At 39.0% G+C, this 17,679-nt stretch overlaps 1 protein-coding gene across 2 annotated transcripts; it reads left to right on the top strand.

Annotated features, from left to right (window-relative positions):
- Positions 1-620: 620 nt before the first annotated feature.
- On the top strand, positions 621-12,273 carry HRH4 (histamine receptor H4). 2 transcript variants are annotated; one of them, XM_003406351.3, is made up of 3 exons: positions 621-1,062; positions 3,250-3,413; positions 8,664-12,273. In XM_003406351.3, exons 1-3 carry the CDS (start codon positions 870-872, stop codon positions 9,450-9,452), a joined length of 1,146 nt encoding a protein of 381 aa, XP_003406399.1. In that variant the 5' UTR covers positions 621-869; the 3' UTR covers positions 9,453-12,273. The 2 variants fall into 2 exon arrangements, with proteins under 2 accessions (XP_003406399.1, XP_023399686.1); XM_023543918.2 differs by lacking the exon at positions 8,664-12,273 and adding an exon at positions 7,825-8,220.
- Positions 12,274-17,679: the final 5,406 nt, after the last annotated feature.

Raw genomic sequence — 17,679 nt, 5'->3', positions numbered from 1 at the left:
GAGGAATCCCCGAGACCATCGCCCTAAAATACCCTTTGAACATGGAACTGAAACCACTTCTGGAGGTCACCTTTTAGCTAAACAATGGATTGACTTGTAAAATAAACAATATCACCCATAAGTAACGTGCCCCCTTAAACAATCAACTATATAAGACTAAATGGTTAACATTTATCCAAAAACAAAGATGAGAAGGCGAGGAGGGGCAGGGAAGCTAGAGCAATGGAAACAACAAACAATATGGAAATAATGAGAATCCTGGCACATTGTGAAACTTGTAACCAATGTTACGGAAAAATGTATACAAGTTTTATGTATAAAACTTGTTAAATGGGGACCTAATTTGCTGTGTACACTTTCACCTAAAACACAATAAAATATTAAAAACAAACAAACAAAATCTTGTATCATATATTTCATCCAGTTTTTTGGCTGTTTCAGATGGGACAGTAAATCCAGGCCCTGTTCTTCCTTCATGGCCAGAAGGAAATATTTAATTGGATCTATATATTTATATTATTTTAAAAAATGAATTTCATTTGAACTCAGTTATTACATATGCAACGTACTAATTATATTTTATATATATTACATAATATTTTTCTATTAATGGGGGATGGATGAATAACATTAAAATGTGTAAGAGAAAACCGTTCACTGTTTTGTTTTTTTAAAAGAGAGTTAAAGGGAAACTGTTACCACAAGTTTGCTTTATCAGAATCAGGAAGTAGTATGAGATCAGCATTAGATTCTAAAAATGTTGCTTTTAGTAGAGGACTTTATATTTTAGGTAGCAATTGGAAAACACACTTGCCAGAATTGACCTGGTGGATTAATTTGATATATTAGCTTCCTTATCATTTGGTATAATGTTAGATACTAATCATACAAATAATTTCTCACCAGGCACTTGCATTACTTTAGCATTTTTAATGACCTTACTGGCTTTTGCTATAATACTAGGAAACGCTGCTGTCATTTTAGCTTTTGTGATGGACAGCAAACTTAGACAACGGAGCAGTTATTTTCTTCTTAACTTGGCCATTTCTGACTTCTTTGTGGGTAAGTTACATATCTTTATTTAAGGTAATCTTTTTCAAAAATAATTATTTCTAAAACCTTATTTCAAGGAACTGTATGAAATAGGGAACAATTAAAAACAAAAAGTTTAAATACTAAAGTTTGGGGGGCTATATGGCACTTTGGGGAAAAGTTAGACATATGCAAATCAGTGTTGCAGAGGATACGCACCCGAAACAATGTATCTTCTTAAAGAGGAATGCTTAAGAACTTAAACATGCTAAGGAAAATAGCTCCAGAAAAAATTACTCTTAGACAGTTTCAAAACTATTCTGGAGTTCTAATTATACTAAAATATGATGGAGTGTTTTCATGGTGTTAGAGTAATAGAAATTAATGTACATGGTTGTTAACCAGCACAGTCAGAAAACTGGTTGTAGATATAAGATCAATTATATAGTAGCATGGTTAGTAGTGTTACTTTATGGTATGGTGCAGAATATTGTAAAATACAACTGACATGAAAATGGTCTTGCATATAGTATAGTATCATAGAGTTATATAACCATAAGAGACTGGAAATCAAGTTAATCTTTCTTTGAGAAAATGCACTTTGTAGTTGTTCACTGAAAAATGTATTTTGTAGTTGTTCACTGAAAAATTACAGAAGAACAAACAAATGTGCCTTGGAAGAAGTACAGCCAGAATGTTCCTTAAAAGCGAGGATAGTGAGATTTCATCTCATTTGCTTTGGACATGTTAACAGGAGGGACCAGTCCCTCTAGAAGGGCGTCAGGCTTGGTAAAGGAGAGTCAGTGAAAAAGAGGAAGATCCTTAAAGAATTGGACTGACACAGTGGCTCCAACAATGGGCTCAAGCATAACGATTGTGAGGATGGCACAGGGCCAGGCAGTGTTTAGTTCTGTTGTACAGAGGGTCTCTGAGTCAGACCTGACTCCACGGCACCAAACTCACTGGTAAATCTATCCCTGTCAGGGATTGTAAATTTGAACAGAATCTTTGATTCTGTAGGTAGGTGCCGTGGGGTTGGGAGACAGATGCCAACCATACTTAAAAGCAGAATCTTTAATATAGTGAAAAAAGTGAAATTGTTTAGCACAGATGATCTGGCAAGCAAAGTAAGTACCGTGCTTACCTTGCCTACTGGATATTCTGCCTTTGCAGGTGAAGGAGAGGTCACTTCTGTCGAGGAGGTTCTAAGAAAGACAACATGGAGGAAGTTATTTTTTGAATTGAGTGAAGAAAGAGAAGGAAGTAAATAGACTGAACTAAGTACGAAATAGGAGGAAATTCTGGGAAGAAAGAAAAGCAAGGATATGTAAAAATGTAGGAAGTGTTTGGGGCAGGGTGGCCCATGTCTTTTGGGTTGGACTGTGCGGAACAGGAAAATGATTTGGACTCCATACGACTATAAATACAGATTGGGGCCTGTACTTACTTTGTAAAGTAATAAGGAACAATTGAAGGTAAATTGTTCCTGAGAGCTATTATAAAAATGATGAAAAATGAAATCCTGATACATGCTACAACATGGATTAACCTTGAAAACATTACGCTGAGTGAAATAAGTCAGTCACAAAAGGACAACTATTATATGCTCCTACTTAGATGAACTATCATAGAAGCCCCAGTGCCATAGTGGTTAAGAGCTCGGCTGCTAACCAAAAGGTCGGCAGTTCAAATCCACGAGCTGATCCTTGGAAACCCTATGGGGCAGTTCTATAAGGTTGCTATGGGTCAGGATTGACTCTATGGCAGCAGGTTTAGATGAATTATCTAGAATAGTCAAGCGTATAGAGACTAATGTTTATTAGTGGTTACCAGGGGCAGGTGAGAGGAAGGGGGAGAGGAGGACTCAATGCTTTGGGAACACTGAGCTTCTATTAAGAGTGATGGTATAATTTGGGAGTGAATAAAGGTGATGGATGAACAACATGACAAATATAATTAATGTCACTGAAATGTACATGTGTGGATGGTTGAAATATCAATTTTTTTACACACATATTTCCAAATTAAAACAATACTATTTAAATAATGTATAGGAAGTCAGTCTTGAATTTGTTGGTGAAATACCATGAATTTCTAAGTTACAATTAAGCCATTTTTAGTTGATTCAGATACTTCATTGTGTTCCATACACATTATAATATGCCTCTTTGTCTTAATTGATATGTTGTTTTTTACCTTTATTTTTCCCCTGTACAGGTGCTATCTCTATTCCTTTGTACATTCCTTACACACTGTTCAACTGGGACTTGAGAGATGAGCTGTGTACATTTTGGCTCCTTATTGACTATCTTTTGTGTACAGCATCTGTGTATAACATTGTCCTCATCAGCTATGATCGATACCAGTCCGTCTCAAATGCTGTAAGTCAAAACTTTAACTTATCTTTCTTAGGAGGGTATATAAATTTAAATTTTGGATCCCTAAGTAAAAATATTTTTAAGTATAATTTTTTTGTTGTTCAGCTGCAAAACCTTCAAGGAGCCCTATCTTTTTGTAATCTTGACAAAATTCTCATGGCTCTTAGTGGGAATTTTCTGTCTGTGATTTTGGTAAGTCACTTCCCTGTGTGCCTATAAAATGGGAAGGCATCTAAAAAGACCACGACCAGTTGTCAGAGGTGGTATACTGAGTATACAGGTAAACTGTGAGAAGATTAGATTCAGAGTAGGTACATCAGCTCCGTGCCAGAGAAAAGTTGAGACCTGAAAGTTTTCCTCAGGATTGAATTTGGCAGGCAGGTCAAAAGAACTCCAGACTTTTGAATGAGGTGAGAAGATCAACTCTGAATGGCCGAAGGAAAAGACAGTGCACAGGGAAGCTATAGGTTATACAGGGAACCAACCAGAAAGATCAAGTTCTAGTACCTGTTTAGAACCCACATCAAGAAAGCCTGAACTTATCCAAGATTTGGAATAGCTTCATCAAGAAGTTAGTAACAATTCTTAAGCAAACCAAATTTATCAGCCTTAGAACAAAGGAGAAAATAAGGTTTATGCCAGGTCAATGGGTCGAAAGGGGTCACGCCGCTATGAACAGTGATCTGAAATCTTTGTGGCCTAGATGCGAAATTCCCTTCACTCCTGAGAACCAGAGACCCAGATCTTTGGGGAACTACTATGTAACTGGCATTTTGCTAAGTACTGGGATTCAGAAATGAATAAAAAAGTTTCTGCTTTTGAGGAGAACACTAGTCTAACATGGAGACAGACCCGTAAGTAGACAGGTTCAGTACTGGGAAGAGTGCTGTGCTGGAGGTATTGAGGGGACAATGACAGCTCTGGCCTGGGAGAGCTGCGCAGCCAGGGGCAGATGGGATTGGGAGAGTGTATTCAAGAGAGCACAGGATAAAATGCTGTGACAAAAAGACTCCAAAATGTTGAGGCTCACACAAGATAGAAGTTTTTCTCTCACAGAACAGTTCAGGAGAGGTGGGAAAGAGGCACTGCTGCAGGAACTCATCCAGGGCCCGGGCTAACAGGGCAGCTCTGCATCCTCTAGGGCAGGAGTTGGAAATCTTTATCTGCAAAGGGCCAAATAGTAAATATTTTCTGTTTTGGAGGTCCTATAGTCTGCAGCTACTCAATTCTGCCCTTGTAGCAAGAAAGCAGGCATAGACAGTAAGTAAAAGAGATGGGTTTGGGTATGTTCCAAGTTCCCTGGGTGGCGCAAATGGCACTTGACTATTAACCTAAAGCTTGGCAATTGGAAACCAGCCAGTGACACCATAGAATAAAGGCGTGGTGATTATAATGAAGAAAACACTATGGAGCAGTTCTACCCTATAGCACATGGGGTCGCCATGAGTCAGAACTGACTTCACAGCAACAAGTTTTCTCTTTTTTGGGGTATGTGCCAATAAAACTTTATTTACCCAAACAGGCTGCAGGCCGCATTTGGCCTTTGGACAGTCATTTGCTGACTCCTTCTCTAGGTCATGCATGCCTTTGTCTGTGTTGTCAAAGTCAGCTTGTGTCACTCCAGATTCTAGACAGGAAAGGGAAAGGACAGAAGTCCAGGGCAAGGGATTTTCTCTTAACCAAGTGGTACAGATTCACACAACCAGTTCCATTCACATTTTATTGGGAAAACTTAGTCACATGGCTATACCTTGCTGCCAGGGAAGCTGGGAAACATGGTCTCTAATGGAGCAGCCATATGGCAGGGAGAAGGGGAGTATGGGTTGGGGATGGCAAGCTGTCTCTACAACTTGGCATTGGGACTTCATTGGTGCTAGGGTCCACTGTGGTTTGTGCTGGCCACCAGAACCATGGAGAGAGGTCACATCAGTTTGGGTTAGTAATTCAGATGCTTAGAATCTCATATTTTTAAAATTGTTGGTATTGACCCATTAATGAGTCATGAAATCAACTCACTGAGTTGGAATCAAGTGGCCTTTTTTTTTTTTTAACAAAAGAATATGGAATGGAGATGAGCGGAACAGAAATTAAAAAATTAGGATAGAAAATATGAGTACATTGCATATAGTCAAATATTGTTTTGTAAATACTTCTGTTTGTGTACTTAGCTATGATAGAAAATATATTTGTTATTTTAGGTCACAGTCAAAATGTTTGAAAAACAGTGCTCTGATTCACAATCTTTCCCATTGGTACTTAAAAAATCTTCCTTTCTTTCTGGGTTAATGTTTCTTTTTAAATTTCACTGGATGATCTTGAGGACTGAGAAGAAATCTTCCGATTTGTGCAATCTCTTGAGTCTAGCCTCAAGTTTGCGGACAGATAAGGGACAGCTTACCCAGTTAGAAAATATGCTTAGAGGTTACAGAGAAATGAGGAGAGATGTCTGCAGCGAAAGTGGGTGGTTGTGTTTCTGGTCTGGCCCCGAGAAATCCCCTTGGCAATGTAGGCTGTAAACGTGGTGAGGCCAGGATTGCTAATTCCGGGTCCCTAGGGCTGTACTATGGGGTCGTTATGAGCCAGAGCCAGTTTGACGACATCTAACGACAGTGCTGTACAGGGCACAGAGCACATGGTGCACGCACCACAAAGGACTGCATGATGCAGGCACAGGGTGCTCAGGTAGCACTTGCTCCTGTGCTGACTCGTAGCTCAAGCACAGCCATATGAAGCCAGAAGGAAGTCTTTAAAAACCACTGAGAACCCACATGCAGTGAGAATGGGGAAGCTGAGCTCTGGCTGTAGCTGACGGTAGAGGAGATAGTGTGATAGGACAGGGGGGTTACTGGTACCCTGAGAAATGGAAATCATATAATAATTTGGGGGGGGGGAAAGAAAAGCCCAATGCAGATGATAGCACAGGGTGACGGTGCTCAAAGAAGTTTCTGGAATAGGGTGGCTGAGGCAAGAGTAGATGGAAGAAGGAGAAGAGCAGGGCTAGATTATAGCTGGAGGGAATGGGTTTAAAATGTTTTCAGAATTAAGGTGGTAAGAGAAGAGAATTACTTTACCTTTAGATGAAGAAAGAAGCTGGCCAGTAAAATCAAGCCCATAGAAAACATTGTTGCTGGGAGGGCCAGCAAGGGCACTTCATTGGATTTGTAATCCCATCTCCTCATTAACACAGGCATATTCCAGTGGGCTGCTCTGCCTCATAAAGCGACCTGACTGACAGGGTGTTTGGGTATTTTATTGGGATGGAAAAGAAGCAATATTCTGAATGATAATGTATTGTATATTGGCTGAGGACTGGGCCATTGATTGATGTTAGGGAGGCCACTTCAACAGACTCAGGCCGGGACTCAGGCAATGCTCTCGTTGTCCATCTATCAAAGATGGCACCTAGAAATGAAGAGATCAGCATCTTCTTTCCAATTCCCTTAGATGTCCATTATCCCACTTGACCTTATGCATAATGGAAAAGAGATCACTTTCCAGCATATTGCATCATATCATTATGAAGGCTGAACAGAGCAATTAAAAAACTAAACAGAGTTTTAAGTCCAGCTGGGCATTGTTACCATCTTCATAATCATTAGGTTTAGTGCAAGAGACGTATTAATTAGAGGCATGAGAAGCAGAAGGCAAAAAAAAAAAAAAAAAAAAGCATTGTAGATAGGAACTTGAGATCAGTACCATAGGCATTTTAGGTTAGCCTCAGAAATGCCAGTAATTTGGAAATAAAAAACAAACAAAAACCCACTTCCCTGCAGTTTTTTTAAATAGTTTTTTTTCTTTTTTTTTAGCCAGCTTTTTCTCTTACCTCCAGCCTATTTGGTGAGCCCTTCTCAGCGTGTATAAACTATCAAAGAAAAACAGCACTGGGCAAGGACAAGCTCCTTTAATAAAAATGAGAAAACATTGTGAAACGACGTTTTACACTCACAGAGAAAACAGTGCGTGAGAGATGGTGACATGGGAGTCGCGCTCCAATTTTGTGTGTAGATCCTTGCCCTTCCCTTGAGTAGGAAATCAGAGCAACATGGAACATTTGAGCTGGAAGGAACCTTACAGGTCTGAAGCAGGTTCAGAGGGATTGTCTTTTCAAGGTCTCCTTAAAAATGTTTTTGTCCTGTAAGTTTATCCCTCATATTGCATAGCTGGCCTTGAGACCTTTAGATTTCTCACAGGAGATACTCTCAGAACTTGCAGAATCAACCCCAGGATTGTGGATCCTATGATATGAGGGCAATCCTCATTGATAGAATCTCGTTTTCCTCTATAAATACCTGTCCTTGTGACGAAGTAGATCTAGAACATTCCTTACCCTTAAAAACTTTTAAAAAAGTATTTAAGTTAAGCACTTCTCTTACTGATGATGCATATATATCTATTTACCTTTACACTTGTTAAGGGAGTACCAGAGACAGCACCTGCCAGTTGGATCTCTCAAAGTGGCTGCTGGTCACAACCTTGCCCCCTGTTTGTTGGACGGAAACACTTGTAGAAAGAAGCAATTTGGTAATGCCCAATGACATTGCAGTTTTTCTCCACAGCAGCCTTAAACTTCTTTCTTTTTATGCTTTATCTTCTTGGAAGTGTTGTAAGAGCTATTTTTTCTTGACCCCACCTTGACATCTCATCAGAAACTGCAGACCAGATTCTTTCTGAGTATTGGAATCAGCTAAGGCAGTGGCCTGCAAACTTTTTTTGACTGTGACCAGAGTGAGAAATGCATTTTTACACTGTTATTTAGTACATACATCTCTCTTTCTTTATGTATATCTATATGCCCGAAGCAAAAGCCTCATCAAACAATACCTACCCTTACTATGTGTGATGAATTCTCATATTTGCTATTCTATTCTAGTTCATCAAAAAAAAAAAAAAAAAAACTCCTAATGACCCAGCCTGCAGGTTGGGAAGTGTTGTGAGGAGTTGCACTCAGCATCAGTTGCTTGACAGTTCTCTTTAGTATTTGTGGATTATGAAAAATTCCTTTCTTATTTTAGCTGTTGGCTTTGACATTTTCTAAAGTGTCAGAGGGTTTAGCCTTGAGGGTTATAGTCTTCCCTCTGAAAATCATCAAGAAGGTCTGCGTCTCCAATAATATGAAAACCGCATCATGATACCCCTGTTCAGTTAACGTCCCCACCTCTTGCACATTCCTGAAGTTTCTGAGGGCGTCTGGGGTGCTTTATGCACTCTATGCATGTTTGTTAAACTAAAAATCATTTATTTGATCTCTTTTAGGTGTCTTATAGAGCTAAACAAACTGAGATCTTGAAGATTGTGGCTCCGATGGTGGCTGTCTGGGTGCTAGCCTTCTTAGTGCATGGCCCAATAATTCTAGTTTCACAGTCTTGGAAGAAAGACTGGAAAGAATGTGAACCTGGGTTTTTTTCAGTCTGGTACATCATCGCTATCACGTCATTCTTTGAATTCCTGGTCCCAGTCATTTTGGTGGCTTATTTCAATGTGTATATTTACCGGAGCCTATGGAAACGTGGTAGTCTTAGTAGACGGCAAAGCCATCCTCCTGCCTCTTCCAACGACTGTGGACACTCATTCAAATGTCGACTGTTTTCGAGGACATCTCTTCCTGAACTGGAAGAAACAGGACCACCCCTTCGTTCAGAAAAACAGAGAAGAAAGGGAAGTCTCTTGCTGTCTTTAAGAACCCAAATAAATACCCAAACAATTGCTTCCCAGATGTTGTCCCTTTCCCGTTCAGATTCAGTAACCCACCAAAGGGAACGTCTTGAACTGCTCAGAGCCAAGAAATTAGCCAAGTCACTGGCCATTCTCTTAGGTGTTTTTGCCATTTGCTGGGCTCCTTATTCTGTGTCCACAATTTTTCTTTCCTACAAAAATCCAAAACCATATTGGTATGAAATTGCATTTTGGCTTCAGTGGTTAAATTCCTTTGTCAATCCTTTTTTGTATCCATTGTGTCATAAACGTTTTCAGAAGGCCTTCTTGAAAATATTTTGTATGAAAAAGAAAGCCACATCATCACACAGTCCATCGGTATCCTCTTAAAGGTAATTTTCTCACACACATTTCAGCCTTCACTGCGCCTAAATGAATTTGATTGTCTTTCATCTTGTCCTTTCCACTCGACCAAAAAAGTCCATAAAGCTATAGTGCCAACAAACTTAATAAAAAATTTAACCTGAAAATCAATGGAAAATTATTCTGATGAGTGATTGCAGTGTAATTATAAATTTACAAGGATATTTTGGTAACCGTATAGCCACAAAAAGTACTGTATTTTTCTTAGTCATTGCCTCTTCCTTGTCTTTTAGATTTTGATATAACATTGATTATGAAAGTTAAGGTTTCTGTTTTCTTTTTATGTTCAGTATTTGCTACAGTTTTAAGCAAATTTCCCTTTTTATTGTATAGTGATCAGAACTTACCGAGTTTTAAAATCATTTCCTAAAGCATACAATAGAAAAAAGAGCTACATTACCCTCTTTGTTAGGAGTGGTGAACACTGTTATGATCAATGGTTAAGAGAGTTGGTGTTTGAGTTGACAAGAACAGGGAGTGGTAGTGGATCCAGGTGAAAGAAGGGACCATGAGCATTTTCAGACTTAGATTCTCGATCCCAGAAAGGAATGGAGTGTGGTATGGTGGAACAAAGAGCAGGTGACTGCAGCTCTCAAAGAAGGTTCTCAGAGAAGTTATCTTGGAGGCCTCAGCAATCACAGGATGAAAGGGTGAGAGACAGGGAAGGGCCACACAGTGGCTGAAAGACTGGCTTGACCTATTTCTTTCTGTCCTCTTCTTTCAACTTCCATACACATCAGCTAAAAAAATCTCTTTGGGAGAAAATATGGAAGAAAAAGAAAGGCTAAGAGATGGAGAAATGACTATTATGGTCAAACTAGATGTACCTAGTATAACATTCACTGAACTAGTTGATGTCAATAATTATTAATAAAATATTGTCACATTTATTTGATTGGACTTACGTGTCCATTGTCTGACATAGCAGTGCTCAGAATTATTCCATTATTACATAGTGTAGGCTACACCTCACTGATGATTCACATTGTATTAGTCTGATGACTTCTTTTTTTCATTTTTTTCAATGTTCTCTGCCTGTATTTGTGAAAAATTTTCATTTTGGTCTTATAATCAATTTCATCTCCCCTATAATGTTTTATCAGTGTTTCTTCTATGACTTCTCAGGGTTCTTATACAGGTTAGTTATTTTTATATTTTGAAGACCTTTGAAATTCTGACTAATTTCAAACACTGAAATACACAAATCTTTTAAGTAGATAAATGCTTAGAAATGCATATAATTTTTATATATACTTATGCATTGTATTAAGTTCAAAATAGGAAATACATGTGTAAACATTCAGTAGCAATTTGAAAAATTAGATAGGTAAACCCTCATAAATGCACATAATTTTTGTGAAGTTGCTGCTTGTCAGTTGTTGGTTTTAACATTTTTAAACTAGGAGTTGTGGATTTCATATGACCACTGGAGGCTTGAATGCTCATTTAATGGAGTGACTCTTTGAAAACGTTTCTTACTTGAATCTTGGAGGAAGCATGCCTAAATATTCCTAGGTATTTTCTAAAGTATATATAAAATAGGTTATCTATCGTATGTCACTCAATCTAAGATGCTGTCAATCTAAGGCATACTTTATTTCGTTTACCACTAAAAAGAGAAAATGCTGCAAATTGTCTATGAAAAAATACTGTGAAAAATCACACTGATAGAGTGATTTGGATTGAACTGTGCCCCCCAAAATATGTGTTGGAGTCCTGACCTCAACACTTGAGAATGTGAGCCTATTTGGAAATATCATTTTTTGTTGTTGTATTGATAAGGCCATATCTGTGTAGGGCGTGTCCTAAACCTAACCACCTCTCGTCTAGATAAAGAGCAGCAGAGACACAAAGACAAGCAAGCAAAGCTGGGATGGGGGCGGGGGAGTAGATGTCATGTGAGGATTACCAAGAAACCCAGGAACACTGGGGATACAGACAATGAAAGACAACGGTTTCCCCCAGAGCCAAAAGAGAGAGCCTTCCTCTAGAGCTGGTATCCTGAATTCATACTTCTAGCCTCCTGAAAATAAATCTCTATCCTTTAAAGCCACCCATTTGTGGTATTTCTGTTACAGCATTACTAGGAAAATAAGACAGTAAATCCCTTTCTGAATTCAGAGTTGGTAAAAAGTGAACAATGCGTGTCTTAGAAGTGATGAAATGTATCTATGATAAATGAACAGAATAGGGCTAATCCTTTATGAAAAAAGAGTTTGAAAATAAATACTTTGATATTATTTATTTCGGCTGGCATGATGGGCAATTTGGCTACTTATTTCAAAAATGTTTTATGAATCTTGGAAATAAGGTTTATAGTCCACGAGCACTGGAATTTTACTTTGGGGTTTTCTGAAGTACTTAGTACAATGCTAGGCTTATAGATGGTCAGTAAATTCTTACTGAAAAGACATGCACCAGGCGTATTCCTGGAAAAAGGGTTGTAAATTCTAGTTTTTAAATGCAAGTCTTTTAAATTTGCACTGGAGGAACGTTGAAATATTTTCCTTTGTAATAAAAGTAATGTGGAGGCGGGGCCAAGATGGCAGACTAGGTGGACGCTACCGCGGATCCCTCTTGCAACAAAGACTCGGAAAAACAAGTGAATCGATCACATACATAACAATCTACGAACTCTGAACAACAAGCACAGACTTAGAGACGGAAAACGAACAAATACGGGCAGACGGCGACCGTTTTCAGAAATAGGAGCCAGCGTACCAGGCAGGTGACCTTCGGAGCCCGATCTGGGGCAGAGCCCGGGGGGCAGACGGCACAGACAAGGGGCCCAGCCCTACCCCCCTGAACCCATCCCGGGAGAGAGTCTAGTTGGTTGGCGCAGGCGGCGTAGCGGCGCAGCCGGAGGGAGAAGCACCCGGGAGGCAGTGACTGATCTTGGAGCAGGGAGAGCAGCGTCCCAGGCGGGGAGCTTTCCCTCCGGGAGTTTGGCGGGAAGCAGGCGCGACGCGAGTGGGGGGGGGTCAGCTATATTTCCCTAAAGCGACCCCGGGGCAGAGCCCACACTTCGTGCGGGGGGACGCCCACCCAGTTCGCGCATGTGGTGCGGCGCAACGGAGGGAGAAGTCCCCGGGAGGAAGTGACTGGTCTTGGAGCAGGGAAAGCAGCGTCCCAGCCGGGGAGCCATCCCGCTGGGATTTTGGTGAAAGCGGGCGGGGCGTGAGCACGGGGTCCAATTATATTCCCCTGAATTGACCCAGGGGGCGGGCCCACCTGGTTGTGCGGGTGACGCCCACCCTGTTCGCGCGAGCGGTGCCGCGCACCGGAGGGAGAAGTCCCCGGGAGGAAGTGACAGGTCTCGGAGTGGGGAGAGTAGCGTCCCAATTGGGGAGCCATCCCGCCTGGATTTTGGCGGACGGGGGCGGAGCGTGAACGCCGTGATCAGCTCTATATTCTGTGGTGCTACACTCCTAGCTCTCTGATCCCTCCCCCGCCCTCCCCAGGCAGCTCCATTAACATCCGAATACCTGGAGCCAGAGGGAGAATTCAGATAGGGATTTGACTGCATTTTTTTTTAGCTGATTACCTGGAAAATCTAGTTTCCCAGTGATGGCTCTGAGACAGCAGTCCATATCAAACCACATAAAGAAACAGACCATGACAGCTTCTCCAACCCCCCAAACAAAAGAATCAAAATCTTTCCCAAATGAAGATACAATCCTGGAATTATCGGATACAGAATATAAAAAACTAATTTACAGAATGCTTAAAGATATCACAAATGAAATTAGGATAACTGCAGAAAAAGCCAAGGAACACACTGATAAAACTGTTGAAGAACTCAAAAAGATTATTCAAGAACATAGTGGAAAAATTAATAAGTTCCAAGAATCCATAGAGAGACAGCATGTAGAAATCCAAAAGATTAACAATAAAATTACAGAATTTGACAACGCAATAGAAAGTCAGAGGAGCAGACTCGAGCAATTAGAATGTAGACTGGGACTTCTGGAGGACCAGGGAATCAACACCAACATAGCTGAAAAAAAATCAGATAAAAGAATTAAAAAAAATGAAGAAACCCGGAGAATCATGTGGGACTCTATCAAGAAGGATAACTTGCGAGTGATTGGAGTCCCAGAACAGGGAGGGGGGACAGAAAACACAGAGAAAATAGTTGAAGAACTCCTGACACAAAACTTCCCTGACATCATGAAAGAAGAAAGGATATCTATCCAAGATGCTCATCGAATCCCATTTAAGATTGATCCAAAAAGAAAAACACCAAGACATATTATCATCAAACTTGCCAAAACCAAAGACAAACAGAAAATTTTAAAAGCAGCCAGGGAGTAAAGAAAGGTTTCCTTCAAGGGAGAATCAATAAGAATAAGTTCAGACTACTCAGCAGAAACCATGCAGGCAAGAAGGGAATGGGACGACGTATACAGAGCACTGAAGGAGAAAAACTGCCAACCAAGGATCATATATCCACCAAAACTCTCTCTGAAATATGAAGGAGAAATTAAGATATTTACAGATAAACACAGGTTTAGAGAATTTGCAAAAACTAAACCAAGACTGCAAGAAATGCTAAAGGAGATTGTTTGGCCTGATGACCAATAATATCAGGTACCAGCACAATACAAGGTCACAAAACAGAACGCCCTGATATCAACGCAACTCAAATAGGGAAAGCACAAAAACAAACAAATTAAGACTAATTCTAAAAAATAAATAAATAAACAAAATAATACACATAACAGGAAATCATGGAAATCAATAGATAAATGATCACAATAATCAAAAAGAGGGACTAAATATAGGAGGCATTGAACTGCCAGATGGAGAGTGATACAAGGCGATATAGAAGGATACAAGTTAGGTTTTTACTTAGAAAAATAGGGGTAAATAATAAGGTAACCACAAAAAGGAATATCAATTCCATAACTCAAGAAAAAAGCCAAGAAAAACGTAACAACTCAACAAACACCAAGTTAAACATTATGAAAATGAGGATGTCACAAGCTACTAAGAAAAACACCTCAGCACAAAAAAGCATGTGGAAAAATTAAATGGCCAACAACACACATGAAAAGGCATCAAAATGACAGCACTAAAAACTTATTTATCTATAATTATGCTGAATGTAAATGGACTAAATGCACCAATAAAGAGACAGAGAGTCACGGACTGGATAAAGAAACAAGATCCATCTATATGCTACCTACAAGAGACACACCTTAGACTTAGAGACACAAACAAACTAAAACTCAAAGGATGGAAAAAAATATATCAAGCAAACAATAAGCAAAAAAGAAGAGGAGTAGCAATATTAATTTCTGACAAAATAGACTTTAGACTTAAATCTACCACAAAGGATAAAGAAGGACACTATATAATGATAAAAGGGACAATTGATCAGGAAGACATAACCATATTAAATATTTATGCACCCAATGACAGGGCTGCAAGATACATAAATCAAATTTTAACAGAATTGAAAAGTGAGATAGACACCTCCACAATTACAGTAGGAGACTTCAACACACCACTTTCGGAGAAGGACAGGACATCCAGTAAGAAGCTCAATAGAGACACGGAAGACCTACTTACAACAATCAACCAACTTGACCTCATAGACTTATACAGAACTCTCCACCCAACTGCTGCAAAATATACTTTTTTTTCTAGTGCACATGGAACATTCTCTAGAATAGACCACATATTAGGTCATAAAACAAATCTTTGCAGAATCCAAAACATCGAAATAGTACAAAGCATCTTCTCAGACCACAAGGCAATGAAGCTAGAAATCAATAATAGAAAAACTAGGGAAAAGAAATCAAATATTTGGAAAATGAACAATACCCTCCTGAAAAAAGACTGGGTTATAGAAGACATCAAGGAGGGAATAAGGAAATTCATAGAAAGCAACGAGAATGAAAATACTTCCTATCAAAACCTCTGGGACACAGCAAAAGCAGTGCTCAGAGGCCAATTTATATCAATAAATGCACACATACAAAAAGAAGAAAGAGCCAAAATCAGAGAACTGTCCCGACAACTTGAACAAATAGAAAGTGAGCAACAAAAGAACCCATCAGGCACCAGAAGAAAACAAATAATAAAAATTAGAGCTGAACTAAATGAATTAGAGAACAGAAAAACAATTGAAAAAATTAACAAAGCCAAAAGCTGGTTCTTTGAAAAAATTAACAAAATTGATAAACCATTGGCTAGACTGACTAAAGAAAAACAGGAAAGGAAACAAATAACCCGAATAAGAAACGAGAAGGACCACATCACAACAGAGCCAAATGAAATTAAAAGAATCATTTCAGATTACTATGAAAAATTGTACTCTAACAAATTTGAAAACCTAGAAGAAATGGATAAATTCTTGGAACAATACTACCTACCTAAACTAACACATTCAGAAGTAGAACAACTAAATAGACCCATAACAAAAAAAGAGATTGAAACGGTAATCAAAAAACTTCCAACAAAAAAAAGTCCTGGCCCAGACGGCTTCACTGCAGAGTTCTACCAAACCTTCAGAGAAGACTTAACACCATTACTATTGAAGGTATTCCAAAGCATAGAAAATGACGGAATACTACTCAACTCATTCTATGAAGCCACCATCTCCCTGATACCAAAACCAGGTAAAGACATTACAAAAAAAGAAAATTATAGACCTATATCCCTGATGAACATAGATGCAAAAATCCTCAACAAAATTCTAGCCAATAGAATCCAACAACACATCAAAAAAATAATTCACCCTGATCAAGTGGGATTTATACCAGGTATGCAAGGCTGGTTTAATATCAGAAAAACCATTAATGTAATCCATCACATAAATAAAACAAAAGATAAAAACCACATGATCTTATCAATAGATGCAGAAAAGGCATTTGACAAAGTTCAACACCCATTTATGATAAAAACTCTTACCAAAATAGGAATTGAAGGAAAATTCCTCAACATAATAAAGGGCATCTATGCAAAGCCAACAGCCAATATCACTCTAAACGGAGAGAACCTGAAAGCATTTCCCTTGAGAACGGAAAGCAGACAAGGATGCCCTTTATCACCGCTCTTATTCAACATCGTACTTGAAGTCCTAGCCAGGGCAGTTAGGCTAGACAAAGAAATAAAGGGTATCCAGATTGGTAAGGAGGAAGTAAAGCTGTCACTATTTGCAGATGACATGATCATATACATGGAAAACCCTAAGGAATCCTCCAGAAAACTGCTGAAACTAATAGAAGAGTTTGGCAGAGTCTCAGGTTATAAAATAAACATACAAAAATCACTTGGATTCCTCTACATCAACAAAAAGAACACCGAAGAGGAAATAACCAAATCAATACCATTCACAGTAGCCCCCAAGAAGATAAAATACTTAGGAATAAATCTTACCAAGGATGTAAAAGACCTATACAAAGAAAACTATAAAACTCTGCTACAAGAAATTCAAAAGGACATACTTAAGTGGAAAAACATACCCTGCTCATGGATAGGAAGACTTAACATAGTAAAAATGTCTATTCTACCAAAAGCCATCTATACATATAATGCACTTCTGATCCAAATACCAATGTCATATTTTAAGGGGATAGAGAAACAAATCACTAATTTCATATGGAAGGGAAAGAACCCCCGGATAAGCAAAGCATTACTGAAAAAAGAAGAAAGTGGGAGGCCTCACTCTACCTGATTTCAGAACCTATTATACAGCTACAGTAGTCAAAACAGCCTGGTACTGGTACAACAACAGGCACATAGACCAATGGAACAGAATTGAGAACCCAGATATAAATCCATCCATGTATGAGCAGCTGATATTTGACAAAGGACCAGTGTCAGTCAATTGGGGAAATGATAGTCTTTTTAACAAATGGTGCTGGCATAACTGGATATCCATTTGCAAAAGAATGAAACAGGACCCATACCTCACACCATGCACAAAAACTAACTCCAAGTGGATCAAAGACCTAAACATAAAGACTAAAACGATAAAGATCATGGAAGAAAAAATAGGATCAACCCTAGGAGCCCTAATACAGGGCATAAATAGAATACAAAACATTACCAAAAATGATGAAGAGAAACCAGATAACTGGGAGCTCCTAAAAATCAAACACCTATGCTCATCTAAAGACTTCACCAAAAGAGTAAAAAGACCACCTACAGACTGGGAAAGAATATTCAGCTATGACATCTCAGA

The sequence above is a fragment of the Loxodonta africana genome, chromosome 11 (genome assembly GCF_030014295.1).
Source record: "Loxodonta africana isolate mLoxAfr1 chromosome 11, mLoxAfr1.hap2, whole genome shotgun sequence".
NCBI classification, from domain to species: Eukaryota; Metazoa; Chordata; class Mammalia; order Proboscidea; family Elephantidae; genus Loxodonta; species Loxodonta africana.
Note: the sequence above shows the minus strand (reverse complement) of the source record. Positions and strands in the feature narration are given on the sequence as shown.